The 18928-nt window shown below is 29.0% G+C and overlaps 1 protein-coding gene and 1 long non-coding RNA gene across 14 annotated transcripts in view; one reads left to right on the forward strand and one right to left on the reverse strand.

Moving 5' to 3' along the window:
* Positions 1-18928, reverse strand: part of LOC106687824 (otoferlin) — a 121514-nt gene that overhangs the window by 23142 nt on the left and 79444 nt on the right. For all 13 annotated transcript variants that reach the window (XR_010844706.1, XR_010844705.1, XR_001344230.2 and 10 more), the window contains exons 15-26: positions 18735-18858; positions 18246-18412; positions 17051-17142; positions 14932-15100; positions 13554-13749; positions 11395-11513; positions 10825-11031; positions 8355-8444; positions 5868-5987; positions 4637-4803; positions 3503-3604; positions 1644-1805 (exon numbers count right to left, since the gene is read on the reverse strand). Coding sequence is in view for 9 of the 13 variants with exons in the window: in XM_067052044.1 (XP_066908145.1) it covers positions 1644-1805; positions 3503-3604; positions 4637-4803; positions 5868-5987; positions 8355-8444; positions 10825-11031; positions 11395-11513; positions 13554-13749; positions 14932-15100; positions 17051-17142; positions 18246-18412; positions 18735-18858 (1715 nt within the window). In the remaining 4 variants the exon portion in view is untranslated. The remainder of the gene's footprint in view (positions 1-1643; positions 1806-3502; positions 3605-4636; positions 4804-5867; positions 5988-8354; positions 8445-10824; positions 11032-11394; positions 11514-13553; positions 13750-14931; positions 15101-17050; positions 17143-18245; positions 18413-18734; positions 18859-18928) is intronic.
* Positions 11674-18928, forward strand: part of LOC106687829 (uncharacterized) — a 70037-nt gene continuing 62782 nt past the window's right edge. Inside the window, exons 1-2 of the long non-coding RNA XR_002945125.2 lie at positions 11674-11779; positions 11914-12080. This is a non-coding gene — a long non-coding RNA (uncharacterized lncRNA). The remainder of the gene's footprint in view (positions 11780-11913; positions 12081-18928) is intronic.

The raw sequence follows: 18928 nt of genomic DNA on the forward strand, positions 1-18928 counted from the left end.
TTTCTACTGATTATTTTTATTTTGTAATATATACATATGATAGGTGAAAATGTTAAATCATGGGAGTGGTTACTGCCAAATAGTTTGAGAGTAGAATGATAATATAAAGATTATGAGGGCCTGCATAGCTCATGGAAATTGGTGTGGCGGTCATGAAAAATTAGACCAAAGCTTCTTAATCAGAGGAAGTTCACAAGTTAATAATTAGAAAGAAAAATGTAGATAAACTTATTTCTATTCTCATCAGGAAAAATAATCATGTATAATTAGTTGATGTATGTACTAACGATATTGTTAGATTAAAAGAGGCTTTAGCTCATGACTCAGATCATAGAATAATAGAGAGGAAGAAATGATTTGTACAATGTGGTTGGGATAATATTATGCTTTTTTAAATATGCTCTAGCTAATAACTATTTTATTTTGAGATATTTTTCTACATATTTTATTAACATGTCGTCCGTACATATCTACCAATTCGAACCACATTTTTTTAAGATTAAGTCATCATTGAAGGTTCCTAGTAACTATAAAATGACTAAAAATGATTACAGTTATGTTTTCGTGTTTTTAAATTCTGTATCATCATATATACAAACAATATTGCAATATTCTTGTGACGAACCTGTCAATTTAAAAAAAATATATTACAAGACATATAGATTTTCAGCAACATAAGGCTACAGATATTCATAAAAATTTTAATTTTAAAAATTTAACGGATGAAAGAGGATATGCACATAACATTTAATGGAGAATTGGTGAATTAGGAGGATATCTAACAGTATTTCGGCAGTCTGGTGACTACTGATGGAAGGCTGGATAGGTCCAAGCTTGGCCGAATTAAGAAACCAAGTGAGCAAAGTTAATGATATCTACTTATAGGTTAACAATGTAGGTGGCAAAAAAAAATTAGCCTGAGACACAAACTTAAATCTTTTTTGGACTTCCATATGTATAGAACAGAACTTTAGACTAGTCTTTATAAGTATATTTAAAGACTAAAGTAGAAATGAGACTCCTTAGGTGAGTAGTTGATAAAATACACAGTGACTGACCCTGGAATAAAACCATTAAAGAAGATCTGAAGGTTCCAACAATGAAGATCAGGAGTGAGGAATGTCAACTCAAAAGATTCCAACATATATTTAGATTGCCTGAGGAAACAAAAGTAAAATGGTGTAAGGAGGGAGATCAGGAGGAGGATGACCAATGGGTAGGTCACAAAATTGAGATAAATGGAAGAAATGGGTCGAGTCCAGACCAACTGTACCTAGAAGAAGATCTGAAATCTTTATATTCCCCCCATATCCACACTAAAAGCCATTTACAGGAAGGAAAGGAAGTTGTTCTTTTCCCAAAAAATATTACAATGAAATCATGTAACATACAAATAGAAATCATATCAGCGTACAAAATAATTATTTTACCTATTAACTTAAATTTTAAGTAAATTATAGAATTTTTGAAATATTAATATTTAAAAATCTATTTTTATAACTATAATTGTATTGTAAGTTAATAACTAAATATGCTATTTAATAAATATGTAGATAGTAACAAATGTATACATTTGAAAATTATTTATAGTTTTAATTAGATGATATATTTTGATTCCGTCTAAACATTTTAGACTTACTTACTTGGAATATGATTTTTGAAATCCACATGTGCCTCGATGACGGGAATAATACCTGTTCTCAATATCTATTTCAGTCTCACCAATCAGTTCATTTATTGCTTTGTCCATTACGCTAATAGTAAGTAGAGAGTCAAATGGTAACTTTCCTTCAAATTCATAACACCTGTTTATTTTATAAGAAAATCTGTTAAAATAAGTTTAAAACTTCATTTTTTCATTTATCCATTATTATAAACAGTAGGCAATTTTGATATTTTTAAAATACATAATCAATTATTATTATTGAAATTGGTTAATAAGTCCATTAAAGAAAATGTAAAGTATAGAAATAAAAACACATAGTCCCAAAAAAATCTAGTGAATTGTAGTTTATAAGTTCAACTGAATAAATATAATTAGAATGTTTTAATAAAAATTTTACATATTTTTCTAAAATTTTTGTGATTTTGATCATTTTATTTCAAAAAAAGGTAACCACAAAAATTTAATTCTGTAGTTTTGGATGAGGAAATGATATTATTATTTGCTTGGATAAAATTATATCTCAACATAAATTATCTCAACATTTTGGTCAGTTGCATCTAACTTCAAAAAATTATTTAAGCTACAAGTTCATGAAAAAAAGCTATAAAATAATGTATGTGAAAAGATTTAAGATCCTTGGCAAACACATGTTCAACTAAATTGATTATAGCCATCAGTCCCCTGCCAGAGTCTGAGAACTTCTGGAAATTTTGAACTTTATGACTGAATGTTATCTGAAAACTGAAGGGCTTTAAATTGAACTGACCATTTCACATGTGGATTTGCACCTCTTTGCATACCCCAACTAACCATGATTTTCACTGTTAGAAATGCTCAATTATCATGTAAATTTGATGAAAATCATAATTATAAAGCTAATTTCAAGAGTTTCGAAGTTCAAAGTAATGAAATTAAGTTTAATTTTATACCTATCTCTTGCCAATTACTTCCAATTTATATCTCATATTATTTGAATTTAGCATAAATTAGTTTTAATCAGGTAAATTGATCAATTCTCGTCCAAGTGCAAAGCAAAAAAGATCCTAACAATAAAACACCAGCTTTGAAACCAAAAATTACATGCCTCCACATAGGTTTTCCATTGAGGGAGATAATGAGGGGAAGAGCGAAATCCCTGGGACCTAATAAAAGGTTAATAGAACAATATTGAAATAAAATAATAAATTCTTGTGTTTACCATGTAGTAGTAAGTTTTCTCTACATAATAAACCTTAATCTGTATACTTTTAATATTATTGACAAGTACAAAACAATAATATGAAAGAAATATTAAGTTTGAGGGGCCCCACTAGATAGATTATTTTTCCCTAGGCCTAGACTCAGCTGATGGCTGCCCCGTCATTAAAAGTTATGCCATTAAAATAAATTCAATAACTACTGATTTTTTGCTATGAAATATTGCTTTTTAAAAAACTTAAAAAAATTCAGGAATTATTGAATGTAAACAACTCTATTAGAGCTCGTACTTCAGCAAATTTACTCTAATTTAAATAATTTTCTATTAGGTTTATTAGTATCATAGATTGTTTTATAAATATAAAACTCCAAAAGAAAAATGAATTTTTTTTTTAAACATTTTGAAATAGCAGCCATTTTTTATTTTCTCTAACTATACTTGGCAGATTCATCAATTTTGATTACTAACTATATACAGCTTTTATTAAAGTAATTGAAAATTGGGGTGAAATAACTGATTTTTTTCCACCAAATTCATGCACTACTTGTTTTTATTGAATAATGAAGCCTCTCTCTTACGTTTATTTCAGTATTAGATACATACATACAAAAAGTATTTTGTAATATATTTGTATTTACCTTCCAAATACTGGACTGCTGTCCTGCTCAATAACTTGTTTGCTATCATTTATTGTTTGTGAAGGTATTGAAACAATGAGGTAGGGATCTACTTTACCAAATCTAGAACAAAACATAATTTATTTATCCTTTTAAGGTTTATTAATAAATTCTTAGCCAATAGACTGGTTTTCAACATTAAAAATTATTTTAACCTACTAAAAAAAAAAAAGAAAATTATCAAAAGAAAATCTAGAACTCATATAATTAAAACTTTTATAAAACACATTATGTTAGTTCAGTTTTTGTATTTTTTAAAATGAAAATTCTTGAAAGTAATGAAATATTTATACTAAATTTTAATAGTTCACATCTTACTATATATCACCACTTAAGCTATGATACCTATACCTATTAAGTCAAAAGAAAAAAAAACAGCAATAAAATTTTGATACTATTAAAAAAGAAAAAAAAATACCTCATTCTAGAGACAGTTTCAGTCACTGCTTAGGATATCTACAATATAATTTTTTCAGACTTAAGAATTCTTTCGAGATGTCTCAAGAAAATGGATTGATTTTTTAAATGGTATAAAGATTCTTTTTGACTTAAAGAGGTTTCATTGCTCAAGCAACGACATGTCAATTTTATTCTGTTAGAAGTATTTTAAGCTATGAAAAATTACCAAATATTATTTATTAAGTATATAAATGGTTTTAATAATTTTTGGTAAAGCATATATTTTATTTCATGGATCTTTATGAAATTGTAATTATGTTATAGATTAATGATTTTAAGATACAATTGAAACATTCCAAACACACAAGTCTTATGCTTAAAAAAACAGGTAAACAACTCATCAGTCCATACCAGCAGAGAAAACATAATATTACATAAAGATAGACAAAAAGTAACATCCCTTACATCAACTATCTAAAAAAGGTTCATTAACAAGAAATAGTACAAGAAAACTTACAAACATAGATTTTATTTGAAACTATGGAAGTGATGTGAAAACTCTAATTGATATGCTGTTAAAGACCGTTGATGCGAGATGTGCTGTTGTCAGTCTACAAAAACACTGTTATGTATACATATATGATAATATACTTGCTCAATTATATTAATTATATAATGTTTTAAAAGTGTAGCAACCTATGTTTACTATTGAGTTTATGAGCCCTCACAATATAAACTCTGACCACTATAGATATGACTGCATTTAATTCCTTGGCCAAAGGAGTGAATATTCCTTGTTCTAAACTAAATCCTTCAGCAGTTACTTTATTCTCAGCCGGCCAGTCATATAGAGCTATGCCAGCCTAAAAACATTGACAACATATATCTATTTCATTATAGCAACAAAAAAAAAATTAAAATTATTTTTATAATTTAGGATCTATGACTGGTAGGTTTTATTTTGTATTTAAATTGAATTTACTGATGAACTTTATTAAATTTTTAATGATTGCCTAACAATTATGTTTTATTTTTCAATTATAATATTGATATTAGATGACATCTGTATATAGAATATTATAGACTCTTGTAGATCCTTAACCTGATCAATGTCTTTTCCCGTTCATACCAGTAGCTTGTTCATCTGATGGATATACTGTTAATTCTTAAATGCTCTTTCACATTATCCATCCATCTTGCTTTTGGTCTTCCCTTATACCTAATCCCAGCTGGCTTCCCATGACAAAACCTTCCTTGCTTCATCCTCAGGACATGTGACCATTTAATGCTCTGACTTTAAGCAAACAGGGGGAGAGACAGATCACCATTGAGTAGATTTCCTTGTTTATTCTTAGACGGGGAAACAAAGAATACTTAAAATGGAAATATTTTCATTGCAACCCACAAGGTAATTAAAATTATGTTATTTTACGAGGGTAACAGTGACTGAAATATTAAATAATGTACTAAGAATAGGTTTAAAACATAAATATTTCAAAGTTAATTTATATCAATTTGTAAAGAACAAAGTGAAGAATTAAAGTGACAAGTTGCCAGAGTTGTAATTCAACTAGTAGGTTGGCATTCTATACAATAAAATTCGCTCACATGCCTTTGTTGTAATATTGTCGTCATAAAGAAAATTTATGACAAAAGTTTTAATAATTTTAACAATGACCCAAAAAATGGGGGTGGTATATGTATCTCATTTGAAATTATTATAGGGTTCATATAATAAATACCTCTATTACTCTTAAAAATGGACAGAAGAAAGACAATCAAAGGAAAATTAAGTTCTATTAAGTAAGATGTTTTTATTCATTTACTTCGGCCATTCTCTATTTAACAACCCTCAATTAAAGTAAGGCTGAGGCATCCCACCTCCCTCCAAGTAGACTTATAAATGAAATATAATAAAACAAAAAACCTTTATCGAATATGTTGTAGTAATCTTTCCTGAAGATGAAGTTTTAGCCATTGTTAAAGTAGTAAATATATCTTGAAAACCTTCATATTCAGGCTGTTTTTCGAGTTCCTCAGTAAAGAACTGTAAATAGATACAGTAGAATGATATAATTCATACCAAGCATTTTAGAAAATCTTAAAATAAATTTATATGCATAAGTTTAAGGATACAAATACTGTAATATTCAAGTATTCAATAGTATTAAAGGGTAATCTGATAACCATATTGCTTTGTATTGTCAAAACTCTTTGATAAGTTGCTGCTCAAGAAATTAATCCATCTATTGAAGAAAGAAATCCGATACCTCATCATCAATTTGATTTTCTGCTTAACATTCACCCTCCCAGTGTGTAGTCTCATGCTAAACACACCTCTGTAGTATGTACAATGCCTAATTTCACAATTATAAATAAATAATAAATAGTTTAAAGAAAAAATGAATAAATAAAAATAGTAATAGTTTTGTGACTAAAGAATGAAAGAGAAAATAACAAACAGAACAAATGATATTTATAAAATAAATAATAAACTTATGCTGAAAAAATAACATGAAAAAAGAAAAAGAAATAATTACAGAAAAAAATAATAAGAATAAAAATAGAAATAAATTAATATAGGGCTCATAGCTGTATATCTTGGGCTCCATCCTATGGCTGGATTATTCAAGTAGTAAGTTACTGCTTCTATAACTGCCGGTAGCTGGGAGTGAAATTTTGAGAATCTTTTTCTGTTCATTTCACTTGTAGTTCTTGATAAAGTTGGCTGTTTCTTATAAACCAGAGGGAATCTACAGCGATTCTCAGGATCTTATTTTGGAATGCTTTCAACTTTTTTCTGTTCGTACAGGATGCCACTCATTAGACTTTACACAGTCTTGTCTTTTTTTTTGTAGAAAAGGATGGTTACATCTGGTTTTAATCTAAAATTTCTATTGATTATAGGATACAGCATTGCTAATCTTGTCTAGGTTTGTGTTAATTAGATATTGATATGATGATTCCAAGTAAGGCAACTATCAAAATGAATTTCAAGGTATCTTACTTCTTCACTGGCAGAATTCCGTTGTAGTTCTTAATTTTAAGAATTAGTTCAGATGGGTCTCATGGCCCATAAGAGTAAAGATTTTTTAAGTACATTTTTCAATATTGAGACTAATCATCCATTTGGTAAACTATTGTTCCAGATAATTAAGGTGAGTCTGCAGTATATTTCTGGCCATTACACACTATGTTGAGAAACAGCTGTATCGTCAGCAAACATATCTATGGAGGTATGTGTGCACTGTATATTATCATGAAGATAAAAGTTAAAGAGATTGGGGGAAAGAACAGAACCCTGTAGGGTACTGGCATAGATTTTTCTAATAGGGGAATTGGTGTTTCAGTGGAAGCTGTACTGTCACTAGGAGAAGATTTAAATACTCGATGTTGTCATTTGCTAGATGGGACCTCTTTTGCCTTCTGAGTTGGAAAAATTTTTCACCCAATTATCTCCACATACTTCAGCTTTTTTCTGCATCGCTAGCGATGAGTTCACCATTTTCAGATGAGCAATTTCTCATATTTATTTAATAGACACCGCGTAATATTCCATAGGGATTTTTCCTTTGGGTCTTAATCTTTTACATATCAAAGATATTTAAGAGTGTGCCCATTTATTCAGATCCTTTTTCATTCCACGTGTGAGGTTGTTCCATTTATGTTTGTAAACTGTGTCTCTTTTGTGTGTCACTATAAGAAAGTTTTTCAGAAAATATTGTTTGAAAAAATATTTGATTTTTACTAACACGTTTGAGATAATTACCGTAATATAAGCAGTGACTGATACGATTGGGGAATAGGTCGCCCACGATCCTCACGGTTCAATATATATTCTATAGACCCTACACACTCGCCAGAATATTACTATAAACATTAATATTCAATTTATAATCCTTTACAGTCAGTCCCGTGAATAGAAAAAAATTGTCTATGCCTTCGTCAGTAGTAAATGCACCACTAAAACACAACTTCGACCAATATAATTTATGCAACAAAAACTAAAGTAAGGATATTACATAAATATTATATTATGTAATACAAAAAGTCAATAAAAATTAAAGCCTTATGGGCCGTGCTCTGAGGCTGCAGGCCCAATTGACACCTCTTTCTCTTCAGGCCTGTTCAAAGGTCACACACTGGGACGATCATCCTTATCCGAATACTCCTTTGTAGGAGAGGGTACGTTCTATTCAGCTAAAAAGTAGTATAGAATCCTCCTTTCAGTACATAAAGCGGGAAAGAAAATCGTCTATGATGATGAAGTTCGGAATGATCCTTTCTGAAAATTTCTAGCAAAATTTATGAATTTAAAAACATCCCTTTAAACATAAATTATACTTTTAATTAACACTGATTAAAACAAAATTATTGGAAGAGCCACGTGCTTAAAACATTACCACTAACTCACCTTGAAGCCTTTCGTTCGTAGTTTAACTCTTGATTTCATCTCTTCGAGTTTTTTGTCAATGGTGCCATCATTTTCTGAACTTTCATTCTTCTGAAATAAATAAATAATACTCACTTCATAGATATTATACTGATTTAAAAATATATGTTTAAGTTTTTGATGTAGGGGCTAAGCTGAGGGACAAACAGATTTAAATTTGTCTTTGAAAAAAAAAGTTATTGTATAAAACCAGTTAATTTGAAACCACTTTATGATTTTCACAAAAGAAAAACAACTGTCATTCACAATCTGAATGTTAATCGTTAATAGAGATGTACAATTTTTTTTATTATAATAACTTTTGAAACCATTTAATAAAAAATAGCCATTTCTTGTGAACCTTTTTTTTAAATATTCTAATAAGATACGATTTCTTAGGAATTTTCTTATGATAGCAATTTTATTGTAAATTTTTATTAAGAATGTAAAATTGTGCATTGTAATTCTTAAGCAGCATTTTAAAATAAAATAACGCTATTTAACACCCTATTAATCTAACTTCCTTAATGTGGTGTCAAAGTTAGCAATAAAACTACCACGTATAAAACTTGCAAACATTAGAAAAATGATTAATGGCGGATTCGGAGTTTAAAGGGATGGTCGGGAGCACTTGGTACAATCTCGCTCAGACACCTACAATCCAAAAGACATCCTAATAATGGATTACTAACCATTAGTATATACTTAATACTTGGTAGTTACGTGAGAAACAAACTTTCCTTATACCGTGAATAACAAATACATATATAAACGGTACAACCAGGAGGTAAATATAAATAATGTTGGAGGCATTCATGCTTTTGTAACTTTTGAAATTGATAAATTTATTTATTGATAGATATTACAATCTGCCACACAGTTGTGGGCAATAGGTAATATTGATGAATGATCTCATACATACTAAAATAAAATTTTAAAAAAAATAAAAAATAAAATAAATAAGTAAAAAAAAAAATAATAAAATAAAATAAAAAAAACTATCTTAAAATATATACAAACAAAAGAATAGACAAATGAACATAATCAGACTATCTGTATGAAAAATAAATAAATAAAATAACAAAATAATATATTGCTTTTGTAACTACTTCCATGATGTAGTAAAACATCTTTTTGTTAACTTATGTTATATTGGTCACTGTTTCGAACAATGTTTTTAAATTCTTGCAAAAAAAAAAAAAAAAAAAAATAGGACGCATCAATTGAACAACGAATTTCTAAACTCGAATCTTGATTCACATCGATCTGAGCAAAAAAATAATGGAAAATACACCGTCAGAAAGTAGGATCCTTCTCATGACATCCATAACTGTTGATTCACGCTCAGTATATCTTATATAGCTCAGTACCTGGGCCCTGTTTCATAATAAAGTACAAACTAATACTATTAGTCTTGTAGATTTAACTTGTAACAATCAATAGTAACTTGTACTTTAGTATTCCTGTAATATCACTAATAGTCATCCCTATTATAAAAAAAAAAGTATTATTATTATTACCACACTAGTTTCTACACCTGTACTATGAACTAATACTATTAGCTTTCAGGACCCTGATCTATCTTCAGAAGAGATGACTCCACAAATGTAACAGTTGTGTTTATTGGTTTTCGTTTCCCTATATCTTACAGCTTCTACGCTTTTCATAACTTTTTTGTTCAATTATGAATGCTTATATGAACCTGTTATACTAATCGACACAGTCCTAGTATTTTTTATTTCTTTTAAAAGCATTTGAAAAAAAATAATAATTCATTAATTTTTTCTACAGTTCAGTCACTGAGGAGGACACTTTCAATTCAAGAAGATGGAACTTTCGACCGACCGGAATTGTCGCTTTAGAGGATTGATTTTTCACATTTTCTCGAAAACGGCTCAAACGATTTTGATTAAAATTGATCTATCAATGTAAAATTAAATGGTATTTTTTATAAACTAGGTCTTATCCCCATTCAAATACTCTTACAGGGTTTTGTTTATTTGAAAAAACACATTTTTAAAAATCTAATTTAACCTATATTTCAGTAGATAGGATGACTAACTTCATAAAAGTATTCTCAGTTTACTCAATATTGATTTAATTAACAATTTAGCATTGAATCAATCGTTAAGCTTTTGTAAAAAAAAAATGTTTAAATTTAATAAAAATTAAAATGGAGATAAAAATTGTTTCTGTTAAAATTGGAGTTTGCCAATCTGTCAACTGAAAGACTCATTTGGAAAATTATTACGGCAACGTATTATCACAATGAATAATACAAAAATATCTCTTCTGGGACGAGTGAGGATTAATTTCAACTTTAAGCATGCTGGAAATTGAAAGTAGTGTGATCTACGCAGAACACCAGAATTTTTAAAATTAACAAAGAACCCAAATAACTTGGGTATAGTGATTACTAACTAGTTTATAAAATGAATGTAAAATCACTGACCTCAGGTAATTTTTTCAAACGTAGTGTGTCATAATATTTCGTCCACCAATCATAGGTGGGTTGTTTATCACTGCTTACTTCAGACTTTGAAGTTATTATTCGTAAAGGAATATAGCCTTGAAAATTATACGATTTCTTGGATAATGGGATCAATTTCCACCACCACTTCGTTACCGGTTTTTTCTCGTCCATAACTTTGAGAAATTCCTTAAAGTAAAAATAATTTTAATATTTCTAAATTCAGTTTAATGTTGTAGTAAAATAATTAGTTGTGATGAAATCATTATTATCAAACGCTTTCAATATTTTCGTCCTTTTTCAGAGTGAGAGAGCTTGAGGGGTTTATTCAAATAAAGTTGATAATTTATCCGAATATAATCAACTTCTTATGTATTAACGTCTGAATTTAAGTATGAATTCTAAAATTAAACACAGTTTAAGTACATTAACTATAATATACCGTATAAAAGTTGTTTTGAAGATCTATTTACGCTCCGACGAACTTAAAACATTACAAATGATTGAATTTATTAACCTGCATAATCATCTCATTTAAAATATTGTACTCACGGCATTTTCTACTTCTTTGGGTTGAATATCTTTTTTTAATTCCACTAAGGGCTCTTCTTCGACAATATATTCCGAATACGGATAAAAACTGCCTCGAATTGATTCAAGGTTTTGAGCATCTAAAAGGAGAATTGAATTTGTTAATACGCATCATGTAAGGAGTAAAGAGCATATACTTATTTATATGATGCTGCGTTTTTCCCATAGACTAGTTTTCAAGGCAGACAGGTGAGCTTCACACTCTAACAGGAACCTGTGTCATATTTTTAGTCCGTCCTGTTAGAATATCATTGCAGAGGATCGAAGTGCTTCGTGTGATGCTAATTATCAACTGTGTGGGCTAACCATTACATTGAAACGAACCAGTAATCGACAAATAAATCAAGTAATGTTTTATAGAAGTACCGCATTCTTGACCATACAGTATCCGTGTGAGCAAGTGTAATCAGCATTGTGTTCATACAACTATTTATTCCCTGGCTTGTCAGATTTAGGTACTAATTTTATTTACGGTTTCAGGAACTAATTGGACCCAGAAAGTTTATAGTAAACAACTGTTTACACTGCGACCATTTTATAAAGCTTCTGTTCAGAGAACTACTTCAATATTGGTACAAGGATTTGTTTTCAGTGTGGTTGCCAAAACAATGTTCGTCCGGCTCGGCTATTTCACTACCCAGTTTGTGGTAAATAACCCATTTTGTAAGAATAGTCATAAAGAACGAAATAAAAGTAAAGTCGTGCAATGTTTCATTTCGGATTTAATGCTAGTTGAATGGTGAAAATATATTGAAACGCTTAGTATGGTAGTGGTGTGGAAGGTGTTCATAACGACAGTTTTATTACGTTTCCTACAATAGATCGAGGAAAAATGGTTTAATTATTTTTTATTCATCGTTGATCACCACTTGAACAAACCGAGCACACTGTTACCAGGCAGATATTTCGAAGCTTATTGGGATGTTTTGGAAGGTGTCCTGGAACCAATTTCCCGCATAAAACATTAATTCATTTTTTGCGAATAATTTAATGCATGTTTGCAATAGTAGTGATCACTAGGGATACGATTTTTATGTGCTAAAAAATCGGAAATATGAACATAAATATGTGCTAATAAATTGTCAAATATTTAAAAAAATATGTAAATAATATGTATTTATAAATTATGTATTATTCAACAATATAAATTACTAATTAATAGTAATTTTATAACTTAAAAAAGTTACAGAAATATGTATTTATTATATATTATATGAATAATATTTTAAAGAAATTATGTTAAAATATGTACAAAAAAATGTACTTAGAGAAAACAGCTTTTCAATAACAAGACATTAGTAATTGTAATTAAACTAGGGGAGTGAAACAAGACTAAGATGAGAAAGTACCATGGGAAGGGGGGAAACAGAGAAATGGATTGAGGAATAAACAAACAAATTATAGAAAAATGCTACAGGAATAAGACCCTTGCTCTTTTTAATTGATTCTGAGAAATTCTCGATGTAATTCTGTGTGAAAATTTATTATTGCCACTGCTTTTAATTTGTGTTCAAAGATAAAGATATAGAATTTTTACACACTATTGACGATAAATAATAAATTTCACCTTTAAGTTTCTTGCGTTCTCTTGAATTTTACGTAGTTGCTGGGAAAAATATATTTACAATTGAACAAATAATTTAAGGAAATACCTGATTCAGGACAAAATACCTAAAAATAACAAATATTTCAGAAAATATGTGATTTACAACAAAATATGTAAAAAAGGCTAAATATTTAAAAATATGTGAAATAAAATTGGCTTCTTCTGGCCATAAATGTCTTGAAACATCTTTAGTTAGTAAGGAAACGAAGATATCATGGTCAGGTAAAAATATGTGAAAACATAAAAATCCTATCCCTAGTGATCACCAATCTCTTAAAAATGGAACTGTAGGTCTTAGTCTATCCTTTGCAGCTACAACATGTTTACAGCAGGAATTGGAGCTGAAAGAAGTTTCATTCGAGTATTCGCGCTTTCCATCGTATTACTCCTATGTTTAACAGTGTAATACTCCCCATAACATTATCAGCCATATATCAAATAAACAGGCCCAACAAATCATCATGATTGATGTTATCAAATATATTTTATTAAATCCCTGTCGCATAAACCTTACTTTCTGCAATTGAAGTTTTTATAGTTTCAACTTTTGACCTCGATTGTTGCCATTCCTTCCATGAAGGAAATTTTAGATGGTGTTTTCTTAAATTTCTTCTTATTTCGCTTCCAATAAATGCCAATGTTCCGAAAGCTTGAGAGCTGAAGAGGCGCATAACAAATGGTGGTGCAAAATACCAATTCTCAGGAAGCTCCTTAAAGAAACATAATGAAAAGTCATGAATTTTTTTTTTTAGTGATATACAAATATTTTTAATTCTTAACTTTTGAATGCAATTAAGAATTAAAGTAAGCTAATAGGTACGTTTTAAGGAACATTAGTAATTAACAAAAATCATAAATATTTAATTATTTTTTGTTAGTTTTATTTCTTATTCATTTAAATATAGGTACTAGGACTTATCAAAATTTGTCAAAGTTACTTTACTATATCAAGATAAGGCCTTAATACCCAGATTATTAGGTCATCTAAAAATTGAAGATTTATCACATTCACCATGGTAACTTATCTCTAACTGACTATCATTTGTTTTTAGAGTGCTTGATGCGTTTTGTGGAACAGTCCACAATGAATGCAAAGTAATTTTTTCATTTCTCAAGTTTATTGATTAAAAACCGAAACATTTCTTTGAAAGGGTTAAAAAATATTTCGGCTTTAGGAGAAATGTATTAAGGTTAATTGAAGATATTTTGAATAAAAAAATATCTTTAACTTTTTTTCTTTTATGTCTCCTACCCCATTGGGACTGTCATTTCATGCGTTCCTACTTATTTCGAAGCTTTGTGAGTGTATATGTATATATTTCCTAGTAATTGTTTGATTTTATTGTCAAAAACCAGAAAGAGTAAAATATCAATTGTTATAAAACATCTACTAGGGATTGACTCCTTCTCAATGTACTGCAGCAAAACGCATCCTAAAAATACTTTTTGTTCTAATCAAGGTACTCTAAAAATACCCCTATTGTAAACACAATGATATTTGAGTTCAAGAACAAGTTGAGCTGTTGTAATAGAATCATGAGTAAGAATGATTGATTGTAATATTTAAAAGTGTGAAAATACATTGTTACTAATATTATGATTCTTGATTTATCTTTATTACATAAATTATTAAGTTGCTACAGGTTAAAGATTTATTATCTTGAATAAATAATTTGTTTAGATTTCGTTATTAGAGTTAGATTGGAATATTATCAATAAAATAAAGAAATATATACATAAAACCTTTAATATTTCATTAGTTTTAGTTATCTTTTTACTTTACTGAGGTCCTTAATAAGACTTATAAAAACGGTATTTATATGACTTCGATACATACATAATGATTTTATGTGTATTTTGGAAAATTTTCCGTACAAAATAATGCTACTTACAACATCCACCAGAACGGGAGGGTCCAGGAAATTTGGAAAATAGTTAGGATCACTCAAAACAGAAGATTCGATATGCATCGATCCACAATCAATTATGATTCGAGGAAGTGTCAGAGATGACATTTTTGCTTGTTTTGTTGGTCTGATACCCCAGAACAAAATTTCAAATCTGAAGAAAAATTGAGGAATTACCACATTGAAAAAGAAATAGGTAAATATACTCTACCCCCTTAGAGAAGTCATCAACTACTTTCTTTTTTTTTTTTATTTATTTTAGGTTCTAAAATCCATTTCCACATAAATAAATAAGTGTAATAATAAATGCATTCATAGTACTGAACGAATGATTTGATATAAAAATTAGACAAATAATTGTAACAGAGGGGTTCATAAAGGAAAATCTTATATAAAAAAAAAATAAATAATCATATAAGTTCTTTCCAAAAGTTCTTTATGCTTTTTTTTCAGTAAACGCGAAACAATAGTAGTTTTTAAAGATGTTTGCTTATATCTCATAAGCTATTTGCTCTACGACAAATTTATTTATGTAAAATATTTTAAATAAGAAAAGTATCTACAAAGAAGTTTCAGACACATTCTTTCGTCCGTTTGATGGTTTAGGCGTTAGAGCGCTTTCAAATATCACGAAAATGCCCCCAAGTGCATGATTTTATTTTATTTAAATTTTATAATTAAAAAAATAAACTGAATGTTATATGGTTGTTTATTTACGTAATTTCAAACAATATTTATATAAGTACACGGGACCCCGCATATCCGTCCTACTCTAAACCAAGACACAGCCGGTTAAGCAGGAGAGCCGGTTAATACGGAGTGTATAAAAGAATAAAACTTCAATATTAATTCAACTCATATGTAAAATTTGAATAAATTGGAGATATACTAATGTATGATGATGTTGGACTTGCTAAGTATGTAAAAAAAAAAGTCTAGATAGACAACAGTGCACAAATGAGCCTTAATTTATTAATAGTTTTTTAAAATAATAAGTTTCACGAGATCCATCATTTTGTGTTATCTTTAGTGTTCCGATGTTACGGGGCTGTGACCTACCCTCAGGAAAATGTACAACATGAATTTTTTATATTTATTACTTATTTTATGATATATTAATATTTCTATGGTTTTAAAATTTAAAAAATAATAACTAGTGGAAATTTTATTTGCAAGGTTTTAAGAGATGTTTGTATAAATCAGTTATTTTATGAATTTTAGACAAATTTTCACTAACAAATCGGACATTATGTTCACAAAACAAAAAGAAAAGAAAAAAATTATATTTTACAAATACATTTTAAAATTTATATTGGTTATACGATTTTAAAGACTACCAAAACACCAAAACGTACTCTAAGTTACAATAGCTGTAAAAATAAAAAAATATAATAAACTGGAAGTGAAAGAAGAAGAGATCCTTTTTTTAATAATGAAAAGATTTTGTAGGGGAATGAAGAAAACATATTTATATAATTTATAAATAATAATAACAATGTGAACTACTGCAACCTATGCAAGGACAGAGGCTCAGTGCTTTGTAAGCTTAGTATGGTTTTTAGAACAACGGTTAAACAGGGAGGTGATTTTTTTAAGAGCACGCTTCACTACTAAATTTTTTCTCAATTATGGGTACCCACTTTATGAGGCTGTGTGCCCCACGGGGGCCCTCAAACCCACAGATTTGTCTCAAGACAGCAGTAACAGAATTAATAATTATCTGCCACAGCCGAATTCGAACTCAGGTCATTGGAGTAGCGCAGCCTTACCTTAGCAACCCCACTCTCTTATATAATTTATGAATAGCTTTGACATATATTTTTTTATTTCAAACTATGCTTACGACACCAGCGTTAGTAATTATTATATCAAACTTTTAAACATTCAGGTCAATTATAAATAAATATATTCATTTATATCTCCATATATTGACTATCACCTTCTAGAGAGCACATAGAAGACGAGAAAATAATTATTTCATATCTAAAGTTCATTAAAATTTATTAAAAAGATGTATATTCTTGAATGTTTCTCGGACAGTAGATTTTTTAATCTATTTTTAGAGTTCTTGAATACAAAAGAGATAATACAAATTTATAATTACCTGTACGTTTTTGTCGTTGGTTTAATATACGTTGGCAATTCAATCACATGATGAGAGGCGGTAACATCATCGGCTGAAGTAGTTTCACGACTCTGAAGAAATAATTTTTTTTTCAGATCTTGAATTAAATATTTATATTTAATTTTAATGAAATAATTAATACTTTTAAACGTCCAAGAGACCGACCGAAATATACCGTTAATGATTTAGGTCTTGAAGGGTTTTGAGGTGGCAAAGAGAACTTGTTGCCTCATATTCACTTTTCATTATTATTGTTCCCAATAATGTTGCTGTAACTAACTAATTTTTGTTTCCGTAATAGTAACTAATTTGTACATCAATAAAACCTCCAGCTTCAATCAATTCAAGACACGTCACTATCAAGAGTGAGAGAATATTTTTCTCCGTTGGAACTGCTCGCTTTTTCTAAACTAGCGGCTAGCGCCAGTGTTTGTCATGAAAAATGACTTATTTTGCAAGGTTATAAATACAAGTTTTATTTTATTTCCAATTATGCCCTTGAGTATTAGCTAAAAAATATGTATCTGCAATTTTAAAGCCCTCGGGATAAATAAAAACAGCCAATTGAATTATTAGGACTACCTCAAGAACTATTAGACGTATATTTGCATATTCCTAGTCCAATTGGAGCTAACCAAATGCATTATAAAGTAATTCCTAATGATTATCTTGCAAGAAGTAACAGCATCTATGCTATTTCCATAAATAAATTAAAAAAATGTTGCTATCTGATTCTTTGAAAACAAAATTTGGGTATTTTGAAAACTATTTCAGGAACTTTGGATTGCTTTGTATGCATTCTAATTGATGGTGGCCAGATGCACTATAAAGTAGTTCATAATGATGATCTTCATCAGAGTAGCAGTTTCCACGATATCTGGCAAAATACATTTTTTAAAATATTGAGTTCTATGTGGAAGAAAACGTTGGTATATGAAAAACATCATACCAGAAACCACCAGACTTACGGATGTCTCTTAGAGATCAATTTTAAGCTTTTTAAATGTATAATATATGACTTTATAAGGATTATCTTCTAAAGAGTATCAGTTCCCCTGATTCTTGCAAAAATAAAATTTAAAAACGTTGTTTTGGTTTTTTTTTTTACTTCAATACAAAAAAACAAGCATATATGTAAATAATAATTGGATTGTTTTGTTATAGAGGTCCAAACCTGAATAAGCTCAAATGCTACTAAAATTTCTCCTTTTACTTTCCCTTGGTCACAAATTCTTTGCCATTCCAATGGTGGTGGATAGTGTGGAGGCTGGAGTTTATCATCTTTTAAAAAAACGTGAGGTTTTCCCAAAATTCTTCCAATCAAGTTTTTTTCTTTATTTCCTGAGGAGATAATGAAACCAAGATTTTTTTTTTAATTGCTTTACATTATTTTATATTAATAAAAAAAAATTAAAACATGATGCGTCCTAAAGATTTTAGGAACTATCTTGGGAGAGGGGTAAAAGTAGGATAAGTTAGAATTTCAAAATATTCAACAGTATATGAAACAGTTGACCTATAACGTTCATTTCTGAACTTAGAATTTTGTCTCTTACTTCGACTACGTTTACTTTTTTTACCGCCCTCCCTAGAAACATATACTTGCATTAAGTATTGCAATATAAATTAATACATTTATTTTTAAACAAATAATAATACTTACTTAAATTCCAAAATTCAAGAACTACTTTTTTGGGATTACTCTTAATACTTTCGGGATTTGCATAGATAATGGTATCTTTAATTACTAAAGTTTCCATCCACACTGGTGATAGAGTTTCCTTAGTCTGTTTTTTATTTAACCATGATTCCGGAAATCAAATTCGAAATGGATAATTTATAGAATAAATAATCATT

The sequence above is a fragment of the Halyomorpha halys genome, unplaced genomic scaffold (assembly GCF_000696795.3).
Source record: "Halyomorpha halys isolate HHAL.00 unplaced genomic scaffold, Hhal_1.1 Scaffold1015.1, whole genome shotgun sequence".
Taxonomy (NCBI): domain Eukaryota; kingdom Metazoa; phylum Arthropoda; class Insecta; order Hemiptera; family Pentatomidae; genus Halyomorpha; species Halyomorpha halys.